Source organism: Cervus elaphus, chromosome 23 (assembly GCF_910594005.1).
Source record: "Cervus elaphus chromosome 23, mCerEla1.1, whole genome shotgun sequence".
In the NCBI taxonomy this organism is placed as follows: Eukaryota; Metazoa; Chordata; class Mammalia; order Artiodactyla; family Cervidae; genus Cervus; species Cervus elaphus.
This window is the reverse complement of record NC_057837.1, coordinates 69245286-69260614: the sequence shown is the minus strand read 5'-3', so window position 1 is coordinate 69260614 and position 15329 is coordinate 69245286. Positions and strand designations below refer to the sequence as shown.

Sequence of the window (15329 nt, the reverse complement as noted above, 5' to 3'; positions counted from 1 at the left end):
GACTCCTTCTTTCAAATATGGGAGAAGGTGTCATTCAGACAATTAATAAGGCTTCAGGTCATCTCCTGCTCCCCTCCACCGCCTCAAAAGCAGACCAGCTTTGGTGGAACCTGAACATTAGGAGGGAGGGTCTCTTGAGGAGGGGAAAAGTATCAAGAATATAAGCATGGTGGTGGTGCTTAGTTGTGTCTGACTCTTGGCGACACCATGGACTGTAGCCCTCCAGGCTCCTCTGTCCAAGGGATTCTTCAGGCAAGAATACTGGGGTGGGCTGAAATTTTCTCCTCCAGGGGATCTTCCCAACTCAGGGGTTGAACTTGCATCTCTTTGTGTCTCCCACATTGGCAGGCAGATTCGTTACAACTAGTGCCACCTGGGAAACCCAATATAAGCATACATTTACAAAAATATAGATACATTCCTCAGAGGGAGCCCATCAAGTGAGGGTCCTGGAAACTTCATCTTCTTCAGCCTCGTGGGAAATCCACCACATTCAATCTCCTACGCCAGCAAAACCAAGCTGCTTGGTCTCTCTCCAAACCACGTCCTCTCTTCCCTCCGTGGCTTTTCATTAAGTGTTCTTCTGTCTAGAACCCCCTTTTCTCAACATGTCTGCTTGGCAGTATCTAGTCGTCCTCCAGCCTGTATTTAAAAGGCTGCCCCTTCTTCGAGGCCTTACCCACGTCCTCTGAAAAGCTTAGGTAGTGGTAAACCTTCTCCTGCACCCTCACCGAGTCCACTGCGACACTTGGCTTATTGTTTGATTTGTGTTGATTTGTTTGTCTGGCTTCCCTTATACTGTGTATCCCTCAGGATGGGTTGGATTATGCTGTAGTAACAAGCAACTCCAAAAACCTCAGTGACTTAAAACCACAAAAGTTATTTCTTGCTCACGTTACATGTGTATTATACAGATCAACTTTTGTTCTCCCTTTAGGACCCAGGCTAACAGAGTAGCTACGATCTGAAACATTTCCAAGTTGCCTAGCCAGCCAGAGAGTAAACAGTGAAGCAAAGCATGTACTTTCTCTTAATGCTTTCCCCTGGAGATGACACATTTGCTTACATTTCACTGTTTACACCCAACTGCAGGTGGGCAAGGGAAGCCAGTGTGTGCAGAAGGAAAGCATGCCCCAGATGGCTGGTGAAGAGCCTAAAGACTCCAGTAACTGATTAGCTTCTGCAGTACAGCAATGACGTCTTTTCAAAAATCCTTTTATACCCAGAACCGAGCACATAGTACTGAGCACATAGGAAGTCTTCAACAATTTTTGAGTGAAAAATTAAACCTAGTGAGTAAAATCCCCAGGAAGGTAATTTTGGGGGTGCTTGCTATAAGGAATCATTTCTAACATCTTTTCAAACCCAGTAGATGCTGAGCTCCCCATCTCTGGAGATAGTCAAGCCCGGGCCAGCCTAACCACCTTGTAGAACTGGGTGGTTAGCCATCCTAACCACAGAAGTGACACTTTCAAGATGATTCATGCAAAGTCGAACGATTGAGATATGTGGTCTCTCGAGTCCAGTATTCTTGCCTGGTGAGTCCCATGGACAGAGGAGCCTGGCAGGCTACAGTCTGTAGGGTTGCAAAGAGTCAGACACGATTGTGCGACTGAGCACACAGCACAGGGTCCCTTTAATTCTGAGGCTGCTGTATTTTTATTCTCACCACTTTTCTGAGCTTGAGAAAGAGTGAATTACTGTTCACTATAGAGGTGACAACATCTGACTGGAGCAGGCTATTTCTGTTGATGACTTGACAGAAACAAGAACTGTTTGAAGGGGAAAAATAAGTAGAGAGCGCTGGCTCCAAGCCCTCTGCTCGGTGGTGATTCCTAAGTGTAGAAAGTATTGTGACCCTCAGGTATCCAGAGAGGCCAGCCCTGGGCTTGACATGGCTTTGACACTTGAGGCCTTGGCTCAGAGACAGACTCCAGTTCTTTGTAACTCCTTTCTTTGTTTCAGCAGAAATATGACAATTCCAGCCAGCAGATCTGCTGGGCTGCCAGGGTCCTGCCCACACACATTCCTGAGGCTGGACCGTCTCCCTTATGTTCTTTTTGTTGTAGATTCCTGCTGACTAACCTCGGTCTAATCACTTAGCCCCACCGTAGCTGAGTTCTCTAGTCATGCTCTGGAGGAAGCAATCCCTCCCCTCTTCTCACACTCTAAAAATGTTATACATGTGAAGGCTCATGACAGCCCTGTCAAGTCATTTTAATCTTGAAAAATAACACCATCCAACAAATTCCACTTGTAAAAATCTTTGAGCCCTCTGTAAGAAGGCCCAAAATTATGTAATTAATAATGTGGATAATGTAAAACTAATGAAAGGTAGTGAGTTTATCATTCAGTTAGTATTCAGAGTGCACGTGGCCTAAAAAAGAACAGAGAGTCAGAACATTGGGTCCATGTATGAATCTGTCCCCTGCCATTTCTCGCCCAATAGCTCTCCGGTGCTCTGGGTGCAGCAACGATAATTACCAACTCCGGAGGCCACTGGGATGGATTGAGAGCAATGAACGCGCTTTGTGATAGAGAATTGACTTTCTTTCTAGCATACCAGTAGCGCCATCCATGCAGATTGATCTGCTTGTGTGTGGTATTATCTTATACTTCAGAAGTCCCTGGCAGTGGGGGAAGCCACTGATTTAATCCAGAGTTTATGGCAGTGGTTCACAGGCTCACAGTTCCAGCCACTGCCACTACTGGGATCACCTGATTCGTGCCACACAGCAACTCTGAAAGGTCTGTCGCTTGCAGCCCAGACTGACTTCACAGTGAGAACCTGCTGGGTGTTTTGTTTTACCTTGCTTGCACATCTGGCCCCCATCCAACTTTTTGACACTTCCAGCATATGGGGTTCACTCAGTTTTTCAGCTATTCTGTGGGACTTCCCACAAGTAGGTAATCTTTAGGATGCTTGTGATTAGGGTTAATTTCAAGGGTAAAAGCTCTGCACTTCCAAGGATTCTGCCTCAATCAAACTGTGCCCTTATGGATTGCAGAGTGTCAAGGGTCCAACAAAATGATCACAGTCATTGATGACTGGAAACAGATATTTGAAAACAGTGAGTGATCAGATTCGCTCCATCTCTCTGACACAGGTTTATCTGTGGCAGATGTAATTTATTGTTCCAGTTGAATGACTTCAGCAGGACAAGTTTGCCTAGTAAATGATAAGACAGTGACGCAAATTAGGGACTCCATTTTGACACGGCCTTGGGATCTGCGGGGGCATCAGGACCCCCTCCCCCAGCCCCTGTCTTGTACCTCTTGTGCACGGGATGGTCATGTGACAGTGAAACCTCCCAGCTATACATGAGCAGTTCACAACCATTCTGTGTGCTGTCTACCCTATTTGAAGGGTTTGCTGCTCATTAGCACCATTAATTTTATTTATTTTCATCCTTACTGCTACTTTTAAAATTAAAAGCAACACATGACTGTACAAATTCAAACAATATAGAGGGCATAAAGTTTTAAAAAAAAGTAAATGCTCTTCTCCTTCCTGATAAAGTCATTATTGTTTAATAGATCAATATTTATCCTTTGTTCTTCTGAATTATTTTCATATTCAAACAAATACAAGCCTAGATAGATTATTATATGATGAAATCATATATTTTATTATGCAGTATGTTACATATTTTATTATTTAAACGTCTTAAGAGAGATATTTACATCAGTACACATAGGTCTTAGTCCAATAGCAGAAGTAAAACTGAAAAATTCACAAATATGAAGAAATTAAACAACACATTTTTGAACAACTGGTGGGTCGAGGAAGAAATCATAAGGGAAACTAGAAAATACCTTGAAGCAAGTGAAAACAAAAACATAACATAACAAAACTTTGATATACAGTAAAAGCAGTACTACGAGGGACATTTATAGTGCTAAATACTTTCATTACAAAAAAGAAGAGGGGATTCCCTGGTGGTCCAGTGGTTAGGGCTTTGTGGTCCACTGCAGGGGGCATGGGTTCAATCCCTGGGTGGGGAACTAAGATCCTGCATGGTGTGGTCAAAAAAAAAAAAAAAGATCTCAAATCAACAGCCTAACTTTATACCTCAAGGAACTAGAAAAAGAAGAACAAACTCAACTCAACCACCTTGAAACCAGGTTCAGTGCAACCCCTATCAAAATCCCAGTGACATTTTCTTGCAGAAATAGAAAAAAATTCTAAAACCCATATGGAATCTCAAAGGACCCTGAATAGCCAAGACAATCTCGAGAAAGAAAAGCAGAGCTAGAGGCCTTGCACATCCTGATCTCAAACATATTACAAAGCAACAGTGATCAAAGCAGCATGGTACTGGCATGGAGATAGACAAAGACCCATGGAAAAGAATGCAGAGCCCAGAAGTAAACTCTGTCATGTGTGGTCAGATGGTCTTCAGCAAGGATGCCAAGGGGGCATCTGTCACATGGCACCGCATGGGTGAGCCTTGAGAACATTAAGTGAAAGAAGCCAGTCTCAGAAACATGAGTTCTGCATAGTCCTACTTACACGAGGTGTCTACAGTTGTCAAACTCATAGAAGCAGAAAGTAGAATGATGGTTTTCAGGGGCTGAGGAGAGGGCAAGGGGACCCACTGTTGTTCAGAGTCTAGAGCTACAGTTCTGCAAGGTGAAAAGAGGTCTGGAGATCTGCTGAACAACAGTGAGGGTGTGTTAACGATGCCCTACACTTCAAAGTAGTTAAGATGGGAAACTTTATGTTACGTGCTTTTTACCACAAGAAGAAATGAGAGTATAACCCTATTAAAATGCTATTTTGGTTTCTCCCCTTTAATTTAGCAATGATGTTAATTATTTTTAGAAATTGCCTAGTATTAAAACATCCTTGCAATCTTGGTATAAACCACAGCTTCCTCTGTGATAGATGATGAAGAGCCAATTTCCTTAATATGTAGAGAACTCTTAAAATCTACAGAAAAAACAGACAAAAGTAATTTATCACAAAGTATCAACAACATGTGAAAAGCTTTTCAGCCATCCCTGTACAGAAATGCAAGTTAAAACAGCAGTGACCAGTTTTTCATGTATGTATGAGCAGAGACTAGCAGTAGTGATGACATGTGGTGACCCTGAGGCCACGTCGTTCTCTGGTGATGGGAGTGAAAGTCAGCACCACCTCTTTGGAGGGCAGTGTTGTATTTTACTGACAGTATTTTAAATGCCGCAGCAGGACTTCCCTGGTGGCCCACTGGTTAAGAATCTGCCTGACGATGCAGGGTACACACATTCAGTCCCTGCTTCAGCAAGATCCCACACGCCGCAGGGCAGCTAAGCCCCCTGAGCTAGAGCTAGAGCCTGTTCTTCACAGCAAGAGAAGCCCACACGCCACAACTAGAGAGTAGCCCCCCACTCGCTGCAACTAGAGAAAGCCTGTGCGCAGCAACAAAGACTCAGAGCAGCCAAAAAAATAAAAAAATAAAGAAGTAATTAATAAATGCCACAGCAGTTCTACTTATAAGAACTTCAGAATTTCAGATACTTTCAAATGCACAAAGGTATTCTCAGGGATAGCCATTGAGCCATTATTTGTAAGAATTTAAAAAATTGGAGAAATGCAAAAGTCTGTTAAGAGCTAGATTGGTTAAGTAAATTTTGGTGGATGCATAAATTAGAACACTATTTAAAAGAGTGAGATAAACGGTAGGTTGTGATATTAAAAGGTGTTGAAACTACATCATTGTGGGAAGAAAAGAGAGGATCAGAACAAAATACAACTCCATTTTTGGTTTTTCAAAACACTGGTTATAGTAACTTATGCCTGGAAAAGATGTCTGAGATATGGATGATAGATTGTTAACAGTGGCTCTGTCTGGGGAAAACAGGGAGGATTTTCACTTTTTTCATTATTTCTGAGAGAAACATTGTCTCATAAATGTTCTTAAAAGAATATGAAGTGGATGACTGTAGAATATTCAAGACTACCCATATCTGTCAAGCTAGCCTCATTATGGAAGTCTTATTCTTCTCATCCTTTCTTGTTGTCTACTTGAGCTTTCAGAACCATAGAGAGTATATTAAAATCACTGATCATGTTTCTGCAGCTCTGTCAGCTTCTCCCATTACTCCTGTTTCTATCGATAAATTGTGTGTCGCATGTCAAGGAGGGCCGAAGCCCAGCCCCCGTAACACTTGGAAAGCGTCTGCTGACAGTCGCCTTTTCAACATTCGAAATCTTTTGTTGAGCTCCTATTGTCCTTCCAGTTCCTTCCTCAGAATTAAAACAACAATGGAAAGTTCCTGACTTATCTATAAAGCTAAACACTTTAAGAATTTGATCTACAAACATTTTTTTTCTCCAGCCCCATACATGTGATTGTTTGCAGTGTTGAAGTACAGCGACTTAGCTGCAGCTTTGTTAGTTTAGGGAACTGAGCAATTCCTAGTTTCCAAAGACAGATTTTGGGGGGAAAGTTATGTACTTTCAGTCTTATTTCCTCATTAAAGAAAAACAATGCATTTACAAGACAAACTTTCAAGACAGGGTGGAGAAAGGATTGTACAAAGAATGATGATGAACCTGGGATTGTCATCTGGTCCTTGTCTGCGAATCTCTTCGGCAGCACAAAACCTCACATTTTTATCAGCTCACCTCACTCAGGGCTTGACTTGGCTAACCGTCTGTTTCCTCAGGGTAATTACTGCCTCGCTTGTCCAGCAGGGTCCATGAGCCGCTTCTGGATGGGATTTCTCGATAGAGCCTTACTTTTTGAACGCCACTTTTGTTGGATACCCTTGAAAAAATGTATGACAAATAGACTTACCCCCACTTAGCTAAATGGGTGGTATTACTGAAAATAGCCAGATGATGTCATACAGGTTGTAAGTACGTGGGGATTCACTGGAAAATTCTGTCAACTTTTTGTCTGTTTGGCATTTTTCCTGATAAACACTGGGGGGAAGTACGGCTCAGGAAAGCCCTGCAGGCCTCCTTCCAGCAGTGCTGTGCTTGCTCGGAGAGCTCGGTGTGTGCGCCGGTGAGGGCAGCCTCTGGAGCCGCTTGCCAGCCTCCGCTGCCTGTCAGCTCTGGGCCCTGCAGGCAGTTACTGCACCGCGCTGAGCCTGGGGGTGATAACAGTTCCTCCTCTGGGGTTTGCTGTGGGAGTGAAATGAGAGGCGCGGATTACGGCACTCCCTACCCATAGTAAACACTCAGGGACCTTTGGCAATTGCTGTCCCCCTCACCCCACCCCCACTCCTGCTGTTTAATCAGCTTCCTTCGTAACAGGTGACCGAGCCACTCGGAACAGTTGGCAGTGTGCCCTCCCGGATCGTTGATTTGAAAGAGTTGGGGGGCTACTTTGAGACTGAATTGTGAATGACATTAGGACCATCTCCTAAGATCAATTCCATTTTTTGTTGTCCCCTGCTCAGCCTTAGTAAATAAAACACAAGGGACAAACCGTAACTGCTTTGCTGGAGCCCAGTCGCCATCACAAAGGTCAGTTCGGCCTGAGTGTTGGGGGCTGGGCTGGGCAGGCGGGCCTCCCGGTGACCATGCTTGCTTCCTGAGCCGCCAGGTCTGCGGTTCTCATCCCTATGGTTCTCGTCCCTTTCTCACCTTGACCCTGGTATCCACAGCCACTGCTTTCACCTTCCCTAGGGCAATCGTGAAGAAGAGGAAGGCAGGTCAGGAAGTACCATAAATCAGTGAGGCCACCTGTACTGGATCCTGAGATGTGACAGTGATGGCCGCCTTCTACAGAACTGAGGGCTGTAACTTGCTATCCTCCACTTTCTTGGGTTTTTGAAGTCCTTTCAGTGGTTTTTATCGTATTCACAGTCTTATGCATCACCCCAAATAGAAACCTCATCTCCGTTAGCCGTCAGTCAGTCCCCATTTTCCCTTCTCCCCTCTGCCCTTGGCAAACACTGATACCTTCTGTCACTATGGAGGTACCTATTCTGAGTGTTTTACACAGATGCAGTCATGTGATACATGGCATCGTGCGTCTGCCTTCCTGATGTTTCTATCCATGCTGTAGCCCACGTCAGTACTTCATGCTTTCTTATGACTGAACAATAGCGCGTCACATGGACAAAGCCCGTTGTCTTTATTCATTCACCTGTTGATGGCCACTGAGGTTGCTTCTACTTCAGGGCTATTATTATGAATATTTGTGTGGACATATTTTCATTTCTATCTGGTATTCACCAAGGAGTGGAATTATTGGGCCCTATGGTGATTCTGTATTTAACTTTCTGAGAAACTGCCCAGCTGTTTTCTCAAGTGCAGCAAAGGCTGTACCGTTTTACCTTCCAGCCAGTGATGCTGGAGGGTTCTAGTCTCCCCACATCCTCACCTGTAGTGTTATCATCTGTCCTTATGATCATAGCCATCCTGGTGGAAGTAAGTTGGCATCCCATTGTGGTTTTGATTTGTATCTCCCTAATGACTAACGATGTCGAGCACTTTTTAAAAAAATTCATTTGTTTTTGGCCGTGCCGGGTTTTCGTTGCTGCAGGGGCTTTCTCTTGTTGCAGCGAGCGGGGGGCTGCTCTCCCGTGCGGCGCACGGGCTTCTCATTGAGGTGGCTTCTCTTGTTGCGGAGCATGGGCTCTAGGGTGTGGGCTTCAGTAGTTGCCACACGTGGGCTCAGCAGTTTCAGCTTCCAGGCTGTAGAGCATGGGATCAGCACTTGTGCTACACAAGCTTAGTTGCCCCTCGGCGTGTGGGATCTTCCCAGAGCAGGGATCAAAACTGTGTCTCCTGCATCGGCAGGCGGATTCTTTACCACTGAGCCACCAGAGAAGCCCAGGCACTTTTTAAATATGCTTATTGGTCATTTGTAGGCCTGATTTGGAGAAATGTCTATTCAAATTCTTTACCTATTTCTTAATTGGATTTTTGTCTTTTTATTATTCAGTTATAAGCCCTTTTATCTGATACGATTTGCAAATATTTTCTCTCATTCCGTGGCTTGTCTTTATCACTTTGTTGATGACAACCTTTAAGGCACAGAAGGTTTTTTTAATTTTGATGAAGTCAGTTTTTTCTTATGTCACTTGCACATTCATATATTCTTTTTGATATCTTCAGTGACTTATCTGAAAATCTGATTTGCCTGCTGAAAACATAACTGTATTATACTTAGTTTTCCTGATTTGGAATTTAATCAGGTGGTAAAGCACCTGATTTAAAATGTTTGCTGGTACTATATAGAGGAGCTTAGAAATGCTGATACTGGTAAATTACCCATTGATCTGGTAAATTACCCATTTCTGTGTGCTCAGCCTCAGGAAATGATTTGATAGAAGAAACACATCCTACATGTCCAGAGGTCATTTCGTTGTCAAACCGTGAGAGGGGGACACTGAGGCCTATGCGTAGCAGAGGAGGCTGGACTCTGTAGGGGTGCATTATTAGGTGCTATTGAATATTATAATTATGAAGCTTATTTAATGACACTGTTTATGATGAAATGTTTAAAAAAAACGTGTGTGCCCATTAATGATTAAAAATGTGTACAAAATATTTGCAGTAGATGGAAAACTATAGGTGGTTTTCTTCAATTTTACTTAATATTGGTATTTTATTTTTACTATTAAAAATTAAGTTTAAAAAATGCGTAACATTTCAATGGAGGAAATGGTGACAAGTGGGTGAACTGGGTGTATATTTATCCTTATCTCACACCAACTGTTTTTTTACTAGCAAATATTTTTTTATCATCATGATCACCAGGTCTTAAAAGAAAAAAAACCAGTTTGCTATGTTTATTTATTAAGAATTTACATGGAGATATTTTACCTTTTTTTTACATTTTTATATCAAATCTAAACACTGATGATAATATGATTCTGGTATTAGAATAACCATTATTTTAGTCATTATCAGCATTGTAATTTGCTAAAAGAAAGGTAATGATGATTGTGGTGGTACGTTAAAATCAATAATAGACATCACAGAAAATTTTCTCCTGGCATCTCATGAAAGAATTAGTAGTACTTTACATATAAATAAATCATCTCAGCTTTTGAAATAAATTTCAAATGGATCAAAGCTTTCAGGGTTGGGTTTTTTTTTTTTAAGAAACAATAAAGGCACCAGAAGAAATAAAAAGCAAGCCCAATACAAGGTCACGGGTCGCACGCACACCCAAGGTGAAGCCAATCAGGGCCGCTGCCCCAGGGAGAGAGGTACAGTCACGGGGCCACAAACCGCTTCTGTGGACCCTCTGACCCTCCGAGCTTGGGCTTTACCTGAGCACCAGGAGTCCGGGGTACAGCCAGTAACTCTGAGGTGGTCCCTCTCCCGCAGCCTGGAGCCGGGGTGACAGGGCAGGGCAGGCCGGTCCCCAGAGCTTGGCCCCGGGCAGCTGCGCCCTCTCCCCGGGACACGCACTGCCACGACGCGGCCTCTGGGCTTGGCGCTGGAGAGGCAGAGGCGGCGTCCTGCGCTCGTGTGTGGGAAGGCTATGAAAAGAAAACCCTTGTTGGCCCAAACATTTAAACAAGAATTACACTAGGATCTTTTGTTCTTGCTCTGACATGGCCAGAATTCACTTGGAGGTCCAGAAGAGGATTATTTTTGTTGTTGTCGTTTTTGAGTCTGAGTTATTTTATGCGTGCAAACAGAGGGAAACACAGAACAGAAGCTCATGGCTGAAGCCTGCCCCTGGTGTCGGGGTGAACCACATCGCTCTTCCGGGTGCTGTTTTGTGCTTGAGGGGCTCCCAACTGGAACGTTCCATCCAAGGTGCTGTTGCCTTCCTCGGGAGAAGGCCCGGGTGACCGGAGGCAAGCAGCAGAATGTGTCTGGGAATCGGGGATACACACACAGCTCGGGAGAGCCTCACCTCTCTTTTTTCCTCCCCAGGTTTAACAGGGAAAACCTGCTTTCTGCCAACCACTGAAGAAGCAGCCCTCGGAAGCTGTTCCTTTGGGCCTCATGGAGCAGCTGGAAGCTGTGCTGTGAGACCCCCGGCAGGAGGAGCTGTCACCCACTGATCACTCAGCACGACGGTCGTCATGGCCAGCAAGAGGAAGTCCACCACCCCGTGCATGATCCCCGTGAAGACTGTGGTGCTGCCTGGCTCCAGCGCCGAGGCTCCACCTGCTGAGCCCGGGCCCGAGGGGCCCCCCCAGGAGCCGCCCCCAGAAGTGCCCGCCACCAGCACCGAGGCCACCCAGAGCGCCAGTGGTCCTGACGTCCCCTCGCTGGCCAACGGGCACCGGAGCACCTTGGATGGCTACGCGTTTGCCTGTAAATACTGTGACTTCAGATCCCAGGACATAACCCAGTTTGTGGGACATCTGAGCTCAGAGCACACAGACTTTAACAAAGACCCAAGCTTTGTATGCACTGAATGCAGCTTTCTGGCAAAAACTCCCGAGGGGCTTTCTCTGCACAACGCCAAGTGTCACTCGGGGGAAGCCAGCTTTGTGTGGAACGTGGCCAAGCCAGACAATCACGTGGTCGTGGAGCAGAGTGTCCCTGAGGGCGCCAGCCCTCCCGACCCGTCGGGGGAGCCAAACGTGGAGGGGATGGATGGACAGGCAGAAATCATCATCACCAAGACTCCAATCATGAAGATAATGAAAGGCAAAGCCGAGGCCAAAAAGATCCACACGCTCAAGGAGAACGTGCCCAACCAGCCCACCGGGGAGGCCTTACCAAACCCTCCAGCTGGGGACACAGAGGTGAAAGAGGGGGACCATGCCTTTGTCAACGGGGTGGCCCCCGCCAGCCAGGCCTCAACCAACCCCACAAAGCCCCCCCACTCGGCCAATGGGCCCCTGCTGGGCACGGTGCCGGTGCTGCCTGCGGGCATCGCCCAGCTCCTCTCCCTGCAGCAGCCGCCCCCACAGGCCCAGCAGCCCCTGCCCACCGCCAGGTCCCTCCCCAAAGTGATGATCCCGCTGAGCAGCATTCCCACCTACAATGCAGCCATGGACTCCAACAGCTTTCTGAAGAACTCCTTCCACAAGTTCCCCTACCCGACCAAAGCCGAGCTCTGCTATTTGACTGTGGTCACCAAGTACCCGGAGGAACAGCTCAAGATCTGGTTCACTGCCCAGAGGCTGAAGCAGGGCATCAGCTGGTCCCCGGAGGAGATTGAGGACGCCCGGAAAAAGATGTTCAACACCGTCATCCAGTCGGTGCCCCAGCCCACCATCACAGTCCTCAACACGCCCCTGGTTGCCAGCAGCGGCAACGTCCAGCACCTCATCCAGGCCGCTCTGCCTGGGCACGTGGTGGGGCAGCCAGAGGGTGCGGCGGGGGGACTTCTGGTCACTCAGCCTCTGATGGCCAATGGGCTGCAGGCCCCCAGCTCCTCTCTCCCCCTGGCAGTTACCTCTGTCCCCAAGCCGCCCGCTGTCGCGCCCATTAACACCGTGTGTTCAAATACGACGTCGGCCGTGAAGGTGGTGAATGCCGCCCAGTCCCTCCTCACGGCCTGCCCCAGCATCACCTCCCAAGCCTTCCTCGATGCCAGCATCTACAAAAACAAGAAGTCTCACGAACAGCTGTCAGCTCTGAAAGGGAGCTTCTGTCGGAACCAGTTCCCAGGGCAGAGCGAAGTGGAGCATCTGACCAAAGTGACGGGTCTCAGCACCCGGGAGGTGCGCAAGTGGTTCAGCGACCGCAGGTACCACTGCCGGAACCTCAAGGGCTCCAGGGCCGGGCTGCCTGGAGAGCACAGCGCCCTGCTCGTCGACCCTGTGCCCGAGGCGCCCTTCTCCCCGTCATGCAAGGCCCCCGAGGTGACCTGCCTCCCCACGGCGGCCACCCTGGCCACCCCCTCTTCTGCCAAGCGACAGTCCTGGCACCAGACCCCTGACTTCACACCAACCAAATACAAGGAGCGGGCCCCCGAGCAGCTCAGAGCCCTGGAGAGCAGTTTTGCACAAAACCCCCTTCCCCTGGATGAGGAGCTGGACCGCCTGAGGACCGAGACCAAAATGACCCGCAGGGAGATTGACGGCTGGTTTTCAGAGAGACGGAAAAAAGTGAGTGCCGAGGAGGCCAAGAAGGCCGAGGAGGGGGCTTCTCCAGGGGAGGAGGAGGCCGCTGAGGACGAGGGGGAGGAGGGCTTGGCCGGGGAAAACGGCTCCCCAGAAGTGCCCGGTGGCCACATGCTGGCCGAACGCAAAGTCAGCCCCATCAAAATCAACCTCAAGAACCTGCGGGTGACGGAGGCCAACGGCAGGGGCGAGCTCGTGGGGCTGGGCGCCTGCGAGCCTGAGGACGAGGCACCCGGCAAGCCGGTGGAGCAGCCGCCAGGCAAGGCGGGCTACAAGAAGACGGCCCAGCAGCGGCACCTGCTGCGGCAGCTCTTCGTGCAGACGCAGTGGCCCAGCACGCAGGACTACGACTCCATCATGGCGCAGACGGGCCTGCCGCGGCCCGAGGTGGTGCGCTGGTTTGGGGACAGCCGGTACGCCCTGAAGAACGGCCAGCTCAAGTGGTACGAAGACTACAAGAGGGGCAACTTCCCTCCCGGGCTGCTAGTCATCGCGCCCGGCAGCCGGGAGCTGCTGCAGGACTACTACTCGACTCACAAGATGCTGAACGAGCAGGACCTGCAGAGCCTCTGCGACAAGACCCAGATGAGCGCCCAGCAGGTCAAGCAGTGGTTTGCCGAGAAGATGGGCGAGGAGACCCGGGCTGTGGCCGACGCGGGCAGCGAGGGCCAGGGCCCCTGCGCCGGCGGCCCTGCAGCCCTTCACAGAGGGCTGGGTGACGTCTATGTGGAGGTGTCGGAAAACAGCGAGTCATGGGAGCCCAGCGCCCCGGAGGCCAGCGCAGAGCCCTTTGACACGCAGAGTCCCCAGGCCGGACCTCAGCTGGGTAAGGAGCCCCCGAGGACTGGGCCGTCCTCTGAGGGTGCCGGGGCACTGGGCAGGGGCGACTGAGTCTAGGGCTGGGGCAGCTGCTCTTTCTCAGGCCATCTGGCAGTAGGACCACCTTGTCCGGCTGCTTCCGGGGGCACCGGGCAGCAGAAGCCATTCGAACATCTGTGATGAAGGGTTGACCATTGGGTCTGTTTCATTTTGTGTTTGTTAAACGTGCGCAGGGAAAGGAAGGAGCACAGTGAATCCAGCAGCGAATCCACACTTCTCTAATCATTTCTCAGCCAAAGGAGAATAAGTCAGAACATCACCTGAGCCAGACAAGCCAGCAGGCAGGAGACAGAATAGGCCTGCCTATTCCTGATGAGGAAATTCAACCCAAATTGGGGAACAAAAGCAGAGGGAGCCTTTCACTGACCTTAGATACACGAAGTGCTTTTTTTTTTAAAAAAAAAAAAAGGGTGAAAAATCCTGTACCTTGCATTTCTGTACTTCTTTCTGAAGTAGAGGACATGGAGACTACGCTTCCGTCTTAGATATACAGAATCCAAAGCTTGAATTTGCTTCTCAGTTTCTCTGGATCAGGACACTAGTACTTGAAAGAAAGCTTTAGAAGGCTATTTACTGAAGACAGTTAGGCGCCTCAGACACGTCACGTTATCTGGTGTTGGTTTTCTCAGGTGTTGAACCCTGGGTTCCTGGCCTCTCCGTTCCCTCCCCACCCTCCTCACGGGTGGCCTTGTCACAGGCTGGCCAGGAGCAAGGTGTTGTTCAGTCACTCAGTTGTGTCCGACTCTTTGTGACCCCATGGACTGTAGCACCCCAGGGTTCCCTGTCCTTCACCATCTCCCGGAGTTTGCTCAAACTTGTGTCCATGGAGTCAGTGACGCCATCCAACCATCTCATCCTCTGTTGTCCCCTTCTCCTACTGCCTTCAGTCTTTCCCAGCATCAGGGTCTTTCCAATAAGTTACCTCTTTGCATGAGGTGGCCAAAGTATTGGAGCTTCAGCCCTACCAGTGAATATTCAGGGTTGACTTCCTTTGGGATTGACTGGTTTGATCTCCTTGCTGTCCAAGGGACTCTCAAGAGTCTTCCCCAGCACAATTGGAAAGCATCAGTTCTTCAGTGCTCAGCCTTCTTTATGGTCCAACTCTCACATCCCTTTATGGGAGGCTGTGGAAACCAAGGAAGTATCTGAATTCTCAGCTTCTGTAACATGTGGACTTTCAGAAGTTGGTTCCAGGCCTGGGATTTTTTGGACATGACCTTGTTTCCTCCAGGCCCCTGAGTCAGTGGGGTCCCCCCGGGGGGTGTCATGGACACCAGGGAGCAGGTGTGGGCCCACACGCCTGGGTGCCTCAGGCACCTTCTCCAGCACCAGGCCTGCCCACCCCTGGCTTTGGCTCTGCCAACAAAATGGCAGACTGCTGGAACAAGAACTCACTAATTTATTTAGGTTTGTTTTTTTTTTTAATTGCAATTCTCCTGAATTATATATTCTTATGGCTG

The 15329-nt window shown here is 48.3% G+C and overlaps 1 protein-coding gene across 3 annotated transcripts in view; it reads left to right on the top strand.

Annotated features, from left to right (window-relative positions):
* The window catches only part of ZHX3 (zinc fingers and homeoboxes 3), a 108704-nt gene that overhangs the window by 89815 nt on the left and 3560 nt on the right, over positions 1 to 15329 (top strand). For all 3 annotated transcript variants that reach the window (XM_043884123.1, XM_043884122.1, XM_043884125.1), the window contains exon 3: positions 10841 to 13816. In XM_043884123.1, the coding sequence (XP_043740058.1) occupies positions 10993 to 13816 (2824 nt within the window). In that variant the 5' untranslated portion in view covers positions 10841 to 10992. The remainder of the gene's footprint in view (positions 1 to 10840; positions 13817 to 15329) is intronic.